The sequence below is a fragment of the Fusarium mangiferae genome (assembly GCF_900044065.1).
Source record: "Fusarium mangiferae strain MRC7560 genome assembly, contig: FMAN_scaffold008, whole genome shotgun sequence".
In the NCBI taxonomy this organism is placed as follows: Eukaryota; Fungi; Ascomycota; class Sordariomycetes; order Hypocreales; family Nectriaceae; genus Fusarium; species Fusarium mangiferae.
This window is the reverse complement of record NW_024573928.1, coordinates 1,163,695-1,182,039: the sequence shown is the minus strand read 5'-3', so window position 1 is coordinate 1,182,039 and position 18,345 is coordinate 1,163,695. Positions and strand designations below refer to the sequence as shown.

At 49.1% G+C, this 18,345-nt stretch overlaps 2 protein-coding genes across 2 annotated transcripts; one reads left to right on the top strand and one right to left on the bottom strand.

Moving 5' to 3' along the window:
• Window positions 1-10,747: 10,747 nt before the first annotated feature.
• On the top strand, window positions 10,748-12,681 carry FMAN_11344 (putative UPC2 Regulatory protein involved in control of sterol uptake; the record flags this gene model as incomplete). Its single annotated transcript, XM_041834145.1, has 6 exons — window positions 10,748-10,815; window positions 10,869-10,910; window positions 10,961-11,263; window positions 11,316-11,543; window positions 11,595-11,631; window positions 11,680-12,681. The coding sequence occupies 6 exons, from the start codon at window positions 10,748-10,750 to the stop codon at window positions 12,679-12,681; spliced, it is 1,680 nt and encodes a 559-aa protein (XP_041684438.1).
• A 2,338-nt stretch (window positions 12,682-15,019) lies between these two features.
• FMAN_11343 (uncharacterized protein) lies at window positions 15,020-16,669 on the bottom strand (the record flags this gene model as incomplete). The annotated part of the gene is made up of 3 exons (XM_041834144.1): window positions 15,020-15,981; window positions 16,035-16,340; window positions 16,411-16,669. 3 exons carry the CDS (start codon window positions 16,667-16,669, stop codon window positions 15,020-15,022), a joined length of 1,527 nt encoding a protein of 508 aa, XP_041684437.1.
• Between the last annotated feature and the right edge of the window lie 1,676 nt (window positions 16,670-18,345).

The following is an 18,345-nucleotide window of genomic DNA, read 5'->3' as shown; positions in this document are numbered from 1 at the left end:
GAGATCTCCAAATGATACGTTACTGTCAGCCGTCAAAAGACCCTGAGGGCTGAGGCCCAGCCATATATGTCATTCTTGCTTGACCCTGCGTCCATATTCTGCCACAAGCGTTGCATCTTCTTCACGGCTTTGATCCCGCGGCGCGGGTTTGCCGGCGCCCCTACACAAGATTCGCATACCTAGCTTGCTCAAGGGATCAGCCTCTTTTAACTTCGTCCTTTTCGTCTATTGGCGCGCAAGTGAGCTACCCCATAGATAGCCTTCAACTATCGTGCACCGTTGATGTTCATCACTATACGGATACAATCTGATACAAAACAAACAGTTTGTTGTCTATAATTTCTCCTTTTCAATACTCCGTATAGGGCCGGTCTTTTCCGACTTCAAGCTGTGATCGGCAGTCTAAAGTTTTGGTCATTCAACTTGGACGGGGCATCAGATCATCGGGAGCCAGAAGTCGTGACTTTGGGTCAACTTCTCTGTCATGAGTACTCTGTAGTTGTGTCATACACTGGCAATTGTGAAAATGGCACACGCCCTTGTCTCATAGCCCACCTTGTGGTATCATTCTCAAGTTAACAGGTCAGGCTAGGACGTAGCCTCAATGGGGTAGGTCATGGGACAACCTAAGAAGTGATGTTGATCTGCGATACTCACTGCCCGAGAGGGCCTCAACAGCATCGGCTTTCAGTGATCGTCTCGTCTGACTATACTGAACGCGCAATCGGATCTGGAGTATACAAACTCGATGCTACGAATCCGAGTTCCCGCGTATCACACCGGAGACTTCAGACTGTGATACCAGAGTCAATGTGTTACAGGCTCAAAATGCGGTCAACCCAAACCGCCGCTCAAAGCACCGGGTTATTTGTAGACAGGCTGTGGTGATTGCGAGACTGATGAGCATGTCTCGGGTGTGCGCCCCCTATCATCATCATCGAAGCAAGAGCTGAGAATATGCCAACCAGTTGTTGGAAGTGGTAGCTCGAAACAAAACATAGACATCAGAATAGATTTCAGTTCTTGGGAGTATGAGATAGACGAGTGGGTTTGACATCAAAACACTGCGGTTGCCAACGGCCGCTCCTCTCCATAGGACAGGGCCGGGAACGACATTCTATTATTATCGTGCGGTATATCTTGCGGCACGAACCTTGTAGCCATGTCTCAACAAATCAGAAGCATGCTTCAGACATGGCTGCTGTACCGAAAAGGCAGTGGACTTGTAAATGAACTACGGAGTAGCTGTCGAGGATAAGATCTTCTTTGGCTCGTAGCAAAGACCAATCTCTAACTCTGGTCAGGGGAGTATCGGCAATGGGGTGAGATGTCTGAGCCCATTGTAGCTCACTCTGAGATGATGATCAAGTCTGAACGCCCGAAGCTGTCACATTCTCGCAGACCTGCGGATCCGTGTGGGGACTGTTGGCATTGACCCAGTATTTGTCCCGTTGAGGTAAATCGAGTGCCGCGGCTCCGACAGGGTCGTGATGGTACGAATTTCCTTGAGCGGGCTGTGAGCCGAGGCAACAGACCTTGGTTTTGGAATACTTAGATGGATCTTGTGTCTGAGGCTATCGACGGTATTCGAGGTGAAATCGTGAAGTGATAACAGCTAATATGGATATTCCCTCTTGCCTCTGTACTGATACTAGGTAGGGCGTGGATCCCAAAGGGATCGTCGGTCTGCATGCATCTCGATCTTCCGTGCCTCCCAGCTATACGGAACATGCTTCATTAGCGCCTTTTCAAAGAGGCTAAAAGGGCGGTGCGATGCACAAAGGTTCAGCTTTCAGGAACACCAAGCTCTCCACGGTGAGCACCTCACCGCTTTCGCTGTCTATTTCTCATAGTGCAGCCTTAGCTGGAATGTTTGAGACACTTATCAATTTCGCATCGGTCTTCCCAAATCGCACTGCAGCTTGCTATAATGGGATATGAGGTCATTCCGTGCGCTAATGAAAAAAGTTGTGGTGTATCAGTTGTGATTGCTTGAGAATCCTTGTTCGCCTATCTCACCCCCAATCAACTGAAATGGTGAACACAAGTGGCATTCTTCGTTCCACGGCGGACACTTGGTGACAGATCTGAAACCTGCAGCTGGAATGGCACAAAACAGCGCGTACCTATCTTTCTTGTCGAGTCAGACCTGATCTATTTCAAGAAGCGACCAACCTCCCTTCAAACTTCAACCAGACCAGATTCGGTAATGACATCGCGGCCAGAGGAAGATGAGAGGCATACGCCTATGATGATCTTGAGTCTTGAGTGACAGGGGATAGCCTGTGAAGGACTGGAGCAACAGCCAAGACCAGGGCGCGCCATGAAGTTGTTGATCCCTACTTGTCGTGAACATGTCCAAGAGCGACCATTGCAGACATAGTATGGTAATTAATAATGAGGCTAGTTTAATGGTTTGGACTTTGGAGCGGAAAGCGGTTTAGTCAATGCTTGATGGACTTTTCGAAATGCCCTGTCATTCATGGGTCGAGTTTCCCAGGGGAAATCCCATTTCGGGACACGAGGTTTGTGTTTTTAGCCAAACAGAAGCTCCAACGACCTTCATTGTTGAGCGAGATCTGACCAGGGGACAGGGGACCCTGGCACACCCTGACCTCTTTAGTCTGTGGAGCTACAGTAGATTGCCTACCTCAAAACATTTAGTTATGACCCCCAACAACATATGGTACCTATACTGAAAACACAAAGCTGATGCAGAATGAGGGACTCACAAGAAACGAGTTCCGTGCTCCCAATTTTATCACACCTGCGGCATGTTAGGTAGCAGGGCCAACCAGCACTTATACTAGATCCTCCATCTCGGGAGATGATATGCGGCTTAGCATGTTGTTCCGCGGACGCTATTATCAAAAGGCCACACTGAACCCCGCCACCAGGGCAAGAAAGTCATCGGAACGACAGGGTAGTTGTGGAAGAGGGGATATCCCTAAGACGGAGTGAAGGATAAATCACTCGGTCCATGACCTCATAGCGCTCTGCTAGCCCTAAAATCTGGGGACAGCCACGGATGAAAACTAGTGGTTTTATTTCAAGTCGCCATTGAAACTGTCGTCTGGTTGAATTGCGCAGCCAATGGTGGATTGCGCTTGTAAGACTTTCGGCCGAGATGGGGACTGGCTGACAGATTTGCAATTCATCGGCCGAAGTCAGTCAAGGCCTCTGTTTCAGCTGTGGAACCTAATGGCGGAGGACCAGGACTTGAAGAAGAAGGGAGCTGACAATCAGCTAGAACCGGTGTCCGATCAAGAAAGATGCTTACGGGTAGAGTGACCCTCAGCCTCGTCAAGGAAAGGTAACTATACTCTGTCCAGAGAATGATTATACATAGTTTTCAACTTGTTCCACCGCTCGGGGCGGGGCTTGAGTTCCCCGATTTCAGGTGGGGGAGTGGGAGTGGTGTGGTTTGCTCTTAGAACAAGATATGTAGTAGCTTGGCGGAACTTCCTAGACCATTGACAAACAATATTCGGATTTCTGTACACAACCGCGGCCTGGTAACAGAGGACCAAGAGCGGAGCAAATGCTGCTCAGGGTTCTTGCTTGCTTTGCTTTGGACTGAAGCTGAGCCCGAACGTGAGGTATGTGCGACTTCGGGAGGTAGCAATGTCAGACGAAGCCAATCGTGGCGTGGCTTGAAAGTTGGTGCCAGGACCTGTCGATCATTTTATTGCCGTGAGTGTAATATTCCGCAAGCTGTTCTACGATGCTTTGTTTTGGGCCATGCTCGATTTGGGACAAAGTCTCGGAGTCTTGTCTGTTTTGATTGATGTCGAAGAGCTGCTCCCCTGATGATCTGATGCGCTGATCTGATGTGCTCATGAACTTTCTTGGAAGGGTGAAAGAGGGGTGAGCTAAGTGGCTGGAAGAAAAGCGAAATGATGCATGTTTTTGTTGGTGATGATGATGCGACGACACTGCTTCAAGAGAAGAGGGGAAGGTGGTGGGCAACAAGCAACCTCCCCGAGGCATCCTGAAGATTGGTACCCCTTCTTTTCGCTTTTTTTATCTATCGCCAGAGCCGTGGAAGGTGCCTGGATTGATTAGGTAGGTTGTCATAGTACAAGCAATTGCCGTAATTGTACTTGTTGGACATCCAATGCCAATGGTCTTAGGTACCTGCTTTTTGGTGAATGTAAGTGTGAATGTTTCTAATAAGTGGTACAATCTCATGCAAATCGCATACACCTACCTATTTCTCCCCACCAGCCCACGCACTGCCTGATGAGCTGACCGGTAGGCCCCCTCTATGCACATGAACTTAAAGGCCTCAAATCTAAAATGGCTCTTGGTCAGATCCAAAGCATAAATGGCGTAGATTATCTGCTGCGGACTGGATATCTAACATGTTTTGTGACTGCGACTGTGACTGCGAGACATTGCCTCTGTTCAATGTCTCATTCGAATTCTTCCGCGGTGCCATTCCGCAGTACACTGCAACTCTGGAGTGGGTTACCAGGCTAGACGTCGATTGCTTCTAGAAGCCCCTTGGCCGAGGCCGGTCTAAAAACTACCGAACAGATATGGTCTCCATTTGACCTTTCCTTATCAAGTACTTAAAGCCACAGCCTTTTGTCTCATAAACAACTCATGGTGAGGCGCCCGCACGAAACTCAATATGATCTGCAGCCGCTAACTCGTGTAACACTCAACTGCAAGCCAAAGGACTTGAAAAGTCCTTTTCAGCTAGATAGACACATGCAAGTCATGCATTGATGAGTTGTTGACCATACTCAAGACCAGGGATGCCAATGACAAGCAACTAGATGACATGACCGCTGCATGAAAGAGACATCCAAGGTTGGTCGTCAAATCAACCACTTCTCAGTCAGACGGTGAGAAAGTCTCTTGTGACTGACCGTGGGTGAGACTGTTATACTTTTTTCGACCCGTCATGAGTACCGAGGCACATGTTGATGGTCGACCATACGGAGTCCATACAAGTCGTTGGTTGCCCTTTGAAACACTGCCGCAAACTCTTTATTTTGCACTTTAGATAGGGTTAGCGTTAATCAATCTGAAGCACGAGTGGACCCTTTGCAGGGAATTGCCAACAAGGGGAATAACGACCGATTCTTGGGAGGTTACTTTGAATCCCAACCCCTTGAACCATGCACCTGACAGTTCTTCGGCCAAAGTTCTTACCCACGCTAAGTTCCCAGCATCTTGGTGCTCTATTTTGGCAGGGAGTTCATCCTCGCCAACCTTCGATATGTCACTGTCCTTATAGCATTGCAGACCACGCGGGACGTTCCCCGATTAGGCAGTTTTTGCTTGTCATATTCTATCCATTTTATCTGTCTATCATCAGTAGAGGTTCCGCTGGAGTCCCTGAGACAAGTCTCACAACCTTGGTACTAAATACCTGAGGGATGGTCTGGTTATTTACCAAGTGGATAATACTCTTGGGTTTTGGCACTCCTCATTTCATGTTCGGTCAGGTTTGACTTTCTGTCATCTGAAGTTTGGGTTCCATCATGGTGAATTCCAGACTTTTCCTTTCACAAAAGTCAAGAAGGGCAAGCTACTAGCCTTACAAGGTTGGTTCTCATTTCCTATTCGTGCACTTAGCTTGTCAGATGTCTATGCAACCGTGAATCGCTTCTGATTCGCACGCAATAGATGACTTAAAACGTGGTTACTACGGTACTCTGCTTTTGGAAAACGCCCAGGCATCATGTCATCAGTCATCTTCTCCCTCCAATCTTCCTATTTGCCCTGCCCTTGTCCCGCGCAGGGGTCGTGGCATAGTCGAGAGGTTGACGGACAAGGGGCCGATGCTAAAAAAAATGTCGTTCTCAAACTATCGTCAAGTCCCGAACTTGAACTACAAAAGCACCACTTGGCCAGGAAGCGGATGCTACGCTGCCCACAGAGCCGGAGAAATACTTCCTTGACAAAACAGGGACCAGGCGATGAATGAAAGTTGGGGCTAGAACGGCTGGTCGTGGTAATAGGGCCATGCTCGAGAGAAGTAAACCCGTCATATAATCGGGCAACATACTACCCCGAATTGCCGTTTGTGGATCTGCTACTGTGAAAGAAGTTTCAGAGCATTGATACCATGGCTAGAAATAGCTTCATTGTGCGGTCAGGAAAGATTGTTTTCTCCAGTTATACAAAGCCCAGGTCGCACTCGGTATCTTGAGCTAAATCTTTGGTCGTTATCCTTGCGGCGCGAAACTCTACCAAGAATTTGCAATACGTTTCTCGACAGCCTGTGAAAGGCCCAAGTCTGTGGTTGAGCGTTACACCAGAGGACGAAGCCCGAATACGCCGACACCCTGGACAAGACACGATCTACAGCATACCCGAAGTAATCCCGCACAGGAGCGTTGGGAGCGGGAGGATCATGTCTATCAGCAACATGTCATACCGTAACTTTCCAGCTCGTCTGCTACAAAGTACACATGTACGGAATGATAGAAGAATGTGCTTGGGTGACAAAAACAGCGCGCATGAGAGATGCTGACGGAGAGTTGTGTAAGACGGCGTCAAGATAGGCCTAGCTAGATTGACTGCGCCTACAATTGCTACTACTACTGCTACTGCTACTACTACCGCAACATTGAGATCCTTACCTACATGATCGGACGCAGAACACTGACCAACGACGTCATGGTCTTATGTTTTCCAGCTCCGAAAAGGCGCAGAGACGAGATACTCGACTCGTAGGAGCGGCCCGCGGCTCTGTCTCAGCTGCAAGATGAGATACCTAGGGCGACACGAGCCCAAGATTTGGAAACAGACGAACAAACGAATAACGAAGCGAAGCCACTGTGAAAGCATTCGTGCGGCGTTTATCTTACGGTGGGCCGTAAGTAACGTTCCAGTGTTACTCATCTACAGCTATACTGTGTCCGGTTAGACTGTCACTTTTTATAGATATTCTCCATATTCTGATCTCGAGCCTCAGCGTAAAATGTGCCGTTTCTGGAGCCATGTCGCCACTGCGATGGCGCTTGTAATGCAATGCAAGGCAATTTGTTTGACCCCAGCCTGGCCGTTACCTACTATGAACAGGGCTTTGGATGTTTTGGGCCGGATGGAATTGGACTGGATTTGGATTTGAGATGGCCCGGTTCTCGCAGGGACCTAATATCAAAGCTTCAACTACCGGCGGCCCCGGCTTGTCCGTCTCTGGTCTATGATGCCGACGCCCCGTCCTTCGTCTACCACCGCCTGAGAGCCCGCCCGCCATCCCAACCCCAATGTTGTTTCGCCCTGTCGTAAACGCACGAGCCAATCAACGGCTCGAGTCTGGGACAGCATGAGCGAATGGAAACCAAATCCGCTACTTGAGCCAAGTTGAGCCGTAGACTGGGGTCCACGGGCACCGTAGCCCAGTCCAGACAGCCCAGCCTAACTTTCATATCCGTTTAGTAAGGTAGTTAACTAACAGTCCAGTGCACCGAGCAAGCCAGCCTCTCTCTCTGTAGGGAAACTCGGGCAGTGGTTGAACCTTTCAACGACTAAAATTCCCCCTGGGCCTGAAGGGAGAAAACAAGCTACACAGGGCACGGACATGGAAAGTTATTTTTACTTTGTCACCTATGTACTCAGTGTTTTTGTCACCCTCTCTTCCCCTCGTTCGACTTTCAGTTTAGTCACCACTTACCTGTGAATTCCTTGGCGATACGTCGGGAGAAGTCTTCTCTCGTTTTTACTTCTTTCTTCTTCCTTTGTCTCTTTCAAGAGGTCCCAGCTTCTCTTCCGGACACCGCGGAAAAGCGGAGGACGGACACTAGTCTTAACGATCTAAGACAATGGAACTCTCCCTGACCCCTTGACCCTGGGCCATGTGCGTCATGCCCTCTGCTCACATCTCGGCCCTCAGGGAGCAAGAAAGCTTCTGACCTTAACAAAGAACATCAAAATAAACCCAGCAGAAAAGCACCCTAAGCTTGTGATGGCTTACCTAAACCTTTATGTCACCTATGGCCAAGGTCCTGAGTTTTCTTGCACCCTCTAGCTCGGCCGCCATTTTTGTGACTGAGGATGACAGAAGATTTAAGACTAAAGCCCCGGGTGACAAAACTTATTAGACCGTATCTGAATAAACTCGAGAGTCCATGTGGTCGGCTTATTTTGTTTTCTGATATAAAAGCGCACAGTCTTTTGACACCCGACAATATTCTGATGAGTGTCCGGTGTTTGCTGCAGCTGGATGACATAATAGGCACCTGTTGAGAGGTCGAGAGCCAAAAAATTTAGGTAACTGGGCGCTGCGGTACACCATTCTGTAGGTGACACTGTCCGCCACTATCTCTTGTTGTTCCTTTACCAGGTACTCGCATTCGGTTGCTCTATTTGTGATTTATTATTATTGCTTCTTTGCTATTATATGCCCATTCTGGGCTGGGCTGGACTGGGTTTCTACCCGCCACCACCATGTCGGCGAGACTCAACCTCATGATTTCAGGAACATTCCGCCCATGTAAGAAAGGGAAGCATTGCATTGCAGTACCATCTCGGCGGTCGTGTAGAACCATGGGACGAGCACAAGCCAGCAAGGTCGCCCGGCCACCAATGAAGCATCCCCAATCGCCTGCTCCCCAAAATAGCACAACAGAAGCACCTGGTATGGATCGATGTTATCTTCAGGTATGGACCATGGACCCGTCATACCTTTACCGAACCGACGCCTAGCCTAAGCATCTCCAAGTGCTGCTTCAGCATCCCTACATACTCCGCAGTCCTCCCGCTTAGAAGGTTACCTCTGCTCCCTGACCAATCCTTACGGTACCTTGAGCCCCTCTGATCTGGCATGGAAGAGATGTGTTACTAAGGTTGATGGTCTGTGACCGACGCTTTCTCTAGAGAACCCGCAAACAGATGAATGGTTTTTTTTTGACTATGACAGATGCCCAGCCCAGGGATCTTTTGAAGAGCGGCCCTATTACTGATGAGGCTGCAGGACGCCCCCCCCCCCCTGGCCAAGCTGTGGCACCGGACCACACCCCTTCTCTAGCGTCTTGGGTTGGGTTATGTTTTTTTTGGTAGACCAGACCAGCACCAGCACCGCACCATCGCACAGTTGCCCATCAGGCAGGCGGCGGCGCGGACACCACAGAGTTACAGCTGTACTCGGGGTTCACGGCCAAGAAGCAGCATCCGATTCATTGGGACTCATCCATTGCTGTCCGCTGCCGTAGTCCCGGGGCCCGCACTCCACAGCCCACAATTCCCCTAGTCTGAGGCCGAGCTCGCCGCTTGTCTTGACGTTCCCTCGGCTCATTCCTGCGCTTCTGAATGGCAGGTCGGGTATCCGTAGTGTAGTGCAGTGTAGTTGTGGGTGATTCTGATGTTATGCTATACTAGGCTCAAGCACAGTAGGCAATCGGGAGACTAAGGCTGGCTGGTGGTGGGTGCCCATGGGCTGTACGCATTTAGGACTGGTGGTGAACTGGCACTGGCGCTGCTGTCTGGTAGGTTGCTGGCACCTGCATCATGGCACATGGCACGCTCTTACCTCACCTTACTCTTACAGTTTACTGGTCTTTTCATCCATTGCAAGCATTTCACAGTACAGTACAACACGATAGGTACCCTTACACAGCCTTCCACCTGTTCCTTCCATCCCACTCTTACCTTACCTGTCTAGCACCTACCTTACCTTACACTCCCACACACCTCACCTCTTACACCCCGGTTGCTCCTCCCCTCCCCCATCTGAGCTGCTCCCGCACCGCACCTGCCTGCCCTGTGGATTAGGTCCGCTTGTATTTAACAATGCCATCGTCCCCAGCTCCTTCTTGGATCCCCTCTTGATTCCCTTTCGGTCATCTACAACAAACATCTTCGTCTTTACAAGTCAACACCACGTTCGCTATCCTCCTCACCCTCCTCACCCCTCTCAACTCTCTTAGGAAGTCCTCGTCGACTCCTGTCACTCGCTTTTTATTTCACGGTGCTTTGGTTCTGGAACAACGATCCTCCTTCACGATACGCTTCTCAACTCATATCTCTGGGTATTCAATCGTTTCCCATTGTATATAATCAGGAACAAACACAAAGTGCATACACCAATTCTCAGATAGAGACCAAGGCTTACACCAAAACCTTCCGGACCCAAACTCAATCTGTCAATAATCGACTACCGGTTCAACTGGAAACGAAGCTTCTCAAGTGCATTTACATGGTCATCTTGGCTTCCGATTCTACAATCAGTTGATATCCTCACTTCTTCATACCCACAGTCGCTTCCAAAGCTATCACAACTCCTCTTCAAAAGGAGGAAACCAATTAACCGCCATATTCGATCGCTACCAACCGTTTGGAAGACTTGGATATAGACAACTACCGCACCACGCAGCATCACTGGCCAAGGTTTTAGATATCTCTTCAACTCATCTGGCCTTGATCATCCCTGCTCCGTAGAGTCCATCGAGCATCTCAGTCGCATTAGATTGTTGAAGCCCTCCGTGTATAAGTTTGAATCCTCGACTTGCACCTGAGTACATCCTCTCGACGTTCTACGCTGAATTGTTGTCTATTACGAGGCCCCATTCGCGAACTATCTCTAATACGGACTCCTTGGATCGGTTCCTGGAAACCGATTGACTGGGTAGATCACTTGCTGCCCTTGTCCCTCCAACACTCGCTATAAATCCACAAGCTTGTCTTGGTGGATCACTTCGTGTATGTCACTTGAGCCTCGTCAAAACCTGTGCGTGTACTTATTCACTTAACAGTTCTAATTTACAGATCCCTCTGTGACTTTTGCAAAATGGCTGGTCCCGGTGGTGGTCCCCCTCGCCGCAGCCACACCAAATCTCGCAAGGGTTGTGATACCTGGTATGTCCCATCAATCTATGATGACTTTGCACAACACTAAAAATTACTCACAGCAAGCGCCGTCATATCCGATGCGATGAAAACTTCCCCCAGTGGTAAGTTGTGATTCGAAGAAGATTTCTTGTTCCTAAGCTAACAAATGAAGCCGAAATTGCACCAAGCACAAGATTCGATGCCCATACAACGATGTGCAGGTTCCTGATGCTGAGCGCTCTACAACTCCCGATAAGCCAGACCTGATGTGGACACCCCAAATTGAAGCCGCCATTGCTGAATGGCAAACGACAGGCATCTTCCCACTCCCCAGCCTGGGAATATATCCTGCCCCAATGCCACACCTGTACTCTGTTGAAGATCTCCGTTTGATCTACCATGTTGCGACGCTATACTACCAACTCGCTACCATCGATGCTAACAATTTCACCCTTTGGACTCGCCATATTCCAACGTACGTCGAAATAACATAACCCTTAAATTGGTATATACTGACTCCGACCTAGTCTTCTTCGAATTGGTGCCACAACACCGTATGTGATGCACGCTCTGCTCGCTTTCTCTGCTATGCATATTGCTTTCCTCACCGACTGCCCTCTAGTTGGCAGCATGGCGTATGAGCACCGCGGCATTGCCCTCAAGGGCCTCCAGGAAGCCATTGGGTCTTTCTCTCGAGAGACATCAGATGCTATCCTTGCTGCCTCCCTCGTTCTTTCATGGCAGGCCACTGACTGGTAAGAATTACAGATTCAATATCTAGTGAAGGGAATTAACAACATAATCAGGCGCAGCTGGACCCAGTTGATGCAAGGCACTTCATCCGTAAGTTGACCCGAGTATAGCAGTAGGATTCTACTGACCAGCAGATAGGTGATCGATGCCATGGACCCCTGGAAGCATGAGTCCCAGTTTGGAGACTTCATCGCGGAGAGTAGCACGTTCCCAACTGCCCCGCCATCTCCCGGAAAGGATCATCGCCCAAGCCAGCCTCGCCCTGAGGATCTGGATGCCTACCATCGAACGCTCGAGCAGATTCAAAAAGTCGAGGCACACCTCAAGTACCACAAGGAAGATACTACACAGATCCAGCATCTCATTGGCTTTCTCCGAGGCTCCCGCAAGATTAGCCCTACGCTCTCCATTGCTCAGCAATTTGAGCGTCTTCAGCCTCTCCGCAAATGGCTCTTCTGGATGCCCGTGGGTTACCTGCAGAACTACCATGGCTCTCCTAACTCGCTGGTCATCATTGCTTATCTGTATACCGTGGCTCTTCTTATGGAACGTCTCTTCCCAGAGATTGGCGCCGCCTATTTTGGCAGTTTGTCTATTTCTCCCGTTGAAGAGATTGCTCGACGACTCATGTCCATCAATGTTTCTGGCGTCGGAAGCGAGATGCAAACTCCCTTGACCCTAATGGAGTTCCCTATCGACACAGTCAGCCAGTTTCGGTCGCGTATGGGATGGATGCACCCCGAAAGAACTCCCTCTTTTCCTCAGTTCAATCCTCGCAATTTCACTATCCAGGAGGAGGTGCCCACCCATGATTCGTATCTGTACAGAAACCCTGCTTTCAGCTACAGCACCGAGGAAATGCCTATGCTCAACGCATCCGGACCACCTTCTGCAGTGAGCCCCCTGGTCTTGTCGCCATATCCAAGCCAGCAGTACCTCAGTGTTCCCTCACCGGCGTACAATGGGGCTTACAGCCCAGCATCATCGACTTTCGAGGGCTCTGTCGCATACAGCGATACTGAGGAGTATGGATCATGGGACATGAACACTCTACAAGGCGGGCCATCCTCATCAATTCAGGACTCCCCTCAAAACTATGGCGTCGGGTTCGTTACTCCTGTCCAGGCTGTGTGGATCTAGGCTCCTCGAGACGACCACTGGCTGAATTTACACAAAGAACATTAGGGGATTGACCGTTACCACCCAGGATGAACACGACACCTACATACCCGCCTCCAGAGGACCCGAGTCTATACATGGCTTCCCTGACGAGCACCCAATCTCCATATATCAAATCGGAGCAATTCGGCATGCTTCCTCTCCCCGAATCTCCCGTCGCGTCGAACGCACCGCTCCCACGACATCGCCATACCTCGTCCATGTCCTCGGCCCCACACCCACCTTCTCCTCTGGCACGACCCCCTGTGATGCACCAATATGACGACAATACCCGACGCCGAGCCACCTGATACCAAGTCCGACTTCGATTCACCCTCACCTGTTGTTACTGTTATGGTTTAATTCGATGTTTTGCTTTTTCCGAAAGCGACGCAGGCGCCATGTATATCACACTCCTTAAACGCTCGCTACACCCGAACCTCTGCGTCAACGACGCTGACACTCCCTACCACTCGACTAACACGTGCATTTGGAAGTGCCGTGTTATATTCCACACTCCTTATGATACCCACTCTCAGAGGAACGACATTCCTTCATACTATGATACCCGATAGACACTCCTTTATGACGACTTATGAGATTTCGATCGGTTATAGAATTCACTCCTTACGGTTTCCGCCAAAGATGGCGGAAGAACCGTATCCGGAAAGCATAGCGACTGTTTTTTGTTTTTTTTACTGCGCCTGGAAAAAAGTTTGGCGTTGAAGGGAGTTTTGAGAAAGCATTTGTTTGGCTCTGGATCATGTTTTATTTTTTGATGTATGTATGCTTGGGATAGGTGCTTGCAGCGCCCGACTCTTCGCAGAGCCTGGAGCAACGATGGAACAACACGGAACAGAAGCACAGTTGCATTTTGGCTTGAATTTACCTGGCTCTTTAAGAGAGGCCATGGCTGGATATGTACGCTCGGGTGATATGAAACATGCGAGGATAGACTGCTTGTTTGTTATATGTTAGCTACGAACATGTTTTTGGATATGTAGGGAAGATTGATGTCTGATGGCAGTTCTTTTATGTTCGGCCCGGAGGTTAATTGATAATCTACGATGTTTACACTCATTTATGCTATTGGTACAAATGTGATTTCTACAATGGGAATTGTGATAATTGACAGCGACCAAGTACTAAGCTGAGCCATGTACGTTTAATTTTCCAGTACATACACCAAAATAACTGACTCGCTCAGCTTTTGGCCACTCCACACAACAAATCTCGATATCATCGGTCAAAAATCTGGTGGTCAATATGAAATATGAAAGCCAATGTATCTAGATAATTTTCTACTGCTTTCTGGTTGAGTTGGGGGATTTGATCTTCTTGTCGCCAGCTTTTTTCTGAACGGGGCTATAGGGATAGACTTGAGTCGCAAGTACCTCGGAATGAAAGGTACATTTAAGCAAATACATTTCAACCCGGCGGCCAGTCTTCCTGTCGCCATTGTGTAGATCTTGTAGATTTATTTAGTCGATGGTGAAACGTTGCGGGCATCAAATATGAACGCAGGGAAATGAAGGTAGTATAAAGGTCTCTCTTTATTAGCTGCTGTTATTTGATGACTGTTAGAGTTAGCAGTTTCACTGTTAAACGAAACATTGTGAAGCGGACATATGCAGCCACCAGACCCCTAGTATGTCCAAGCCATTTCACATCACCTCGCTTCATAATATCGACACATGAAAGGTTGCGATAGTATAAGTGGTTGGGAATTCATGTCGAGACTACTTCCACTACTTCATACTCAAAGTCGCCCATTTTATCATGAGGCAGCGACCGAAGCCTCATCCAACATCAACGCCCTTACAGCCATCAGTGCATGAGCCACTATCCAAACATCCATGCGCTCTTCGATCAGTCCCAGATACGTAGTGGTGAGCCATGTTCAAGGAAACAAAGAAGCATCAAAACGAGAAAAAGGAGCGCAAATCCATCCAGGTTGTTGGTATCAATATTCCATTCCGGCCCCCTTTCCAGGAACTCATATCCAGCTGGTTCACAACCCTGAGACCGAAGCGGATTTCCTGTCTAAAAATACAAATAAAAACAGACGACTGCCGACCGTTTGGAGGCTCTTCTGCCTCGGAAACGTGCGCCTGTCAATGCTCAAAACTCCAAGGCGCCTGTGCGAGAAAACAACGATTGAAATGGATCATGTATGGGGATCGGTCCTGTCAACTCCGGTATCATATGTTGTCGATGCTGTATCTCTTGAGCATCGTCGTTCGTCTTCCATGTCATATTCAGACGTTAATGAATAACTGTATAAAACTTGTGACGGGGCAGGCCGCATTCGAATGCCCACTCAAGCAGAAGTGCTGCTGCGAGGTCTATTGGACGGCGTTCGGTTCGGTGGCGGTAATCGAGCACTATCACTACGGTCACGACCAGCTCCTTCCCGCATAGCGTCGCTGTAGCTGGGTACTGGTGGTTGGCGAGGACTTGAAGTTTGCCGTGAGGGAAGCACCGTAGCAGAAGAGTTACCTCGGCTGCGGTTCATTACGCGAATAAGAGGCGTATCTTCCTCGCTGTCACTTCCATATCGGCCATCTTCGCTACCTGAATGATCGGGACTTTGGTATTCAGGAGGTGGGTTTGTCGCATCCTCGAGATGCAGATGCAGAGGGTTGTGGTCGTGCGTCTCCTGCTGAGGTGCGGCATTGCTGCTAGCTTCGCCGTTCTCCTCGTTGGGTACGAAATGAGCCAAAGAAATATCGGTCGAGCTTCTGACTGGTCCGGGACTTGTTGGAGGAAGAACGCGAAAGTTACCACTACGTGTTCGTCCATGCGAAGGGTTGAGATCGTTAGATGGGTTGCGTGTGTTGTAAGAGCTTGCAGTGATGGAGTGGCTGTGTTGCCTGCCTTGAGGATAAGTATTGCCGTCTTTGGTGCCAGCTTCTAACAGTATGCTACCCTGCTCGGATCCATAAGGTGGCGGAGGAGCCAGGCTTCCAGTCACAGGAGCCAGACCCCATTTCTTGACGTTGGCCTCAATGAAGACGAAGCCGGCCTGACCAAGGTTGACGTGAATAGTAGCAGGACCATTTGCACCGATGGCAGGGAAGAAGTTTTGCGCCTTGAGTCCGTGAACAACCTCCTCGAGCTTCTTACCATTGCGAGTGAAGAAGATAGCACCGGTTCGAGGACGATAACCCACACCAACGACATCACCCTGCACCAGTGGAGGACCATAGGGAGTCGCGCCGAATGGTTGATTGTAGCGACGGGCACCGGTAGATTGATATCCGACAGAGTACTTGTGATATCCTGGCAGCAAAATCAGTAAATGATCGTGGAGGATCAAATTGTGGCAAACTCACCCGGCAGTCGGAAAAGAGGATAAGGTTTGGTAGCCATGCCGATACTAAGCAGAGTGTTTTCGGGCTTTTCGTATATCTTGGCTTCCCAGTAGTAGACATCGTTTTGTTTGGGAACAGGAAGATTGCTCATGACGGTGCATTCCGAGTCAAAGAATTCAATTTCAGTACGAGCTTCGACAAAGCAGTTGGCGATCTCCAGTTCAGGTTCAAATTCCCATGCGGAGACACCCTTTTCCTGTATGGCGAGGTATTGAGACAGAGAGATATCAGTCTGCATTGATTCGGGTGGGTTGGCAGTAACCCAGGCTTTTGAACGCAACAGACGTTAGTAAAATACATTCGCCAGGTTAGCGAGCGCAAAAGTTTGGTGACATACCTTTTGCACGTAGATATTCCTGGCGAGACATATCATCCATGATCTCGAGGGCCTCAGCCTCATCGCGTGCGAACGCTTGTTCATCATCGTATTCGCCAGGTCGACCGAGACGATCGAGGATGATGCGACCAGTACTCGCACAGCCAGAAACCCAGAAGATAAAGATGACTAGGGCGATGAGGACGATGGAGCCGAAGGATGACACGAGGCCGATGACGACGCCTGTAAAGGCAGACGACGGGTTGGAAGAGAGCCCCATGATGGGCTACGGACAAAGTATTGAATGTCCGCCTCTTGATTTTGATTCGATTTGCTTGTTCTTGATGAGGTCGAGGGATTAATTCAAGGAGAATTGCGTTTGGGTCGGATTGTATAGATCGTGTTGTGCGGATTAGTCGATCGATCGGTCGGTCGGGGACAATCAAGGCACGGATCTTGGCGGACGGCGTCACCGCCGCAAATAGTACATGTAAGAATCAATCGCGCGGCGAGATAAGCAGAAGGAGACGTGGCTGAGGAGTCAGTCGAAGATGAAGTCGCTAATATCGATGAACGGAGGAATCGAAAACGCCGAAAGAAGGTGAGAATGAACCTGAGGAGGATGGGGAACGAGGCCAAAAGATTTGGTGGTGATGGTGAAGGAGGAGAGTGACGAAGACAGGGGAGGGAGAGACGAGAGAAGCGAGGCGTCTTTGGGTGAGGTGGTTGGCTGTTAGTGCTAGAGGATTGGATCAAATGTGGAGGAGGATAAGCCTACCTTAGCTACCATCAGCGCAATACAGACGCCTACTATGTACTAGATTTTAGCCCACGCGATATCGCCACTTGAACGCAAACTGGGGACTATCAGCAAATCAAAAGTTGCGAGATGATTCTTTAAGGCGATCTTTTAGGGAGACATTCATTTAACAGCAGTTTCTAAGAAAAATATTTAAATATGTATATATATCTATATATAATAGGCTCATCCAAGCAGCGAACAATTGTCTCTAGCACTGACAAAAGACTACCTAAGTAGGTAGGTATCGTCATAAGCCCATCGAAGCAGACAGTGGACGTTACCAGTGACCTCCTCCTAGTGGGGTCTGGGCTACCACTTCCCGGGCCCAAGGGTCGACGGAAGCAGCGGGAGCGGGCTGATGGGACATGATAGCGCTTGCATCGTGTTAGCGCGAGTCACCACTTGACGCTGCATAGCACTAACATCCAGCGTGGGGCCTCATGTCTCCCAAGGCTGGGCCAGAACGATCATCATCAGTCAATGGCATCTCAAAGTGGCTGATGAACCTGGACCTGGAACCTTGTCAGACCAGGACAGGAACCAAAAGAAGCGAAGCGAATCGAAATGCGACGCTGATGACGACGTGGAGAGTGAGTTTTGCTACTGACTGACTTTTACGATATTGTATCTCTGACGCGAACAGTAAGAGACCCTAATCACCTAAATCACTCACTCACTCTCTCACTCATTTACAACAGCCGCAGTCTCCCATATCGCATTAATAATACCAAGCAATGCAAAATGCGTTTTTGTTTCGGCCCGGTGCCTGTCTCCTCACAGCTACGACACCCCTAGGTTTCACATCTTCCATGGATCTTAGCGCCTTGTCCATCAAAACAACAGAGCATCTCAGCTCGTATCCTATTTTGAGCGTTCGCGATACGCCTTGCGTCTATTAATTTCCAAGAATTATACGTCAGCCAACGAATTGTCAAATCCTGCAATCCTGAAATTATCCTTAAATAATATCCCAAGGATCTGAAACACGGACTGCTTATGGAAGGTAGTAGCATGTTTAGGGAGACATGTGAGACATTGGACGATAGTTTCATTATTCGCCCTTTTTAGTCAAAGTAAACAAGTTGTTGCAAAGTCGAGATCATAACCTTGGCAATTATTATGGCTGAAACCTCCTTAGTTCAATGCCCCGGATA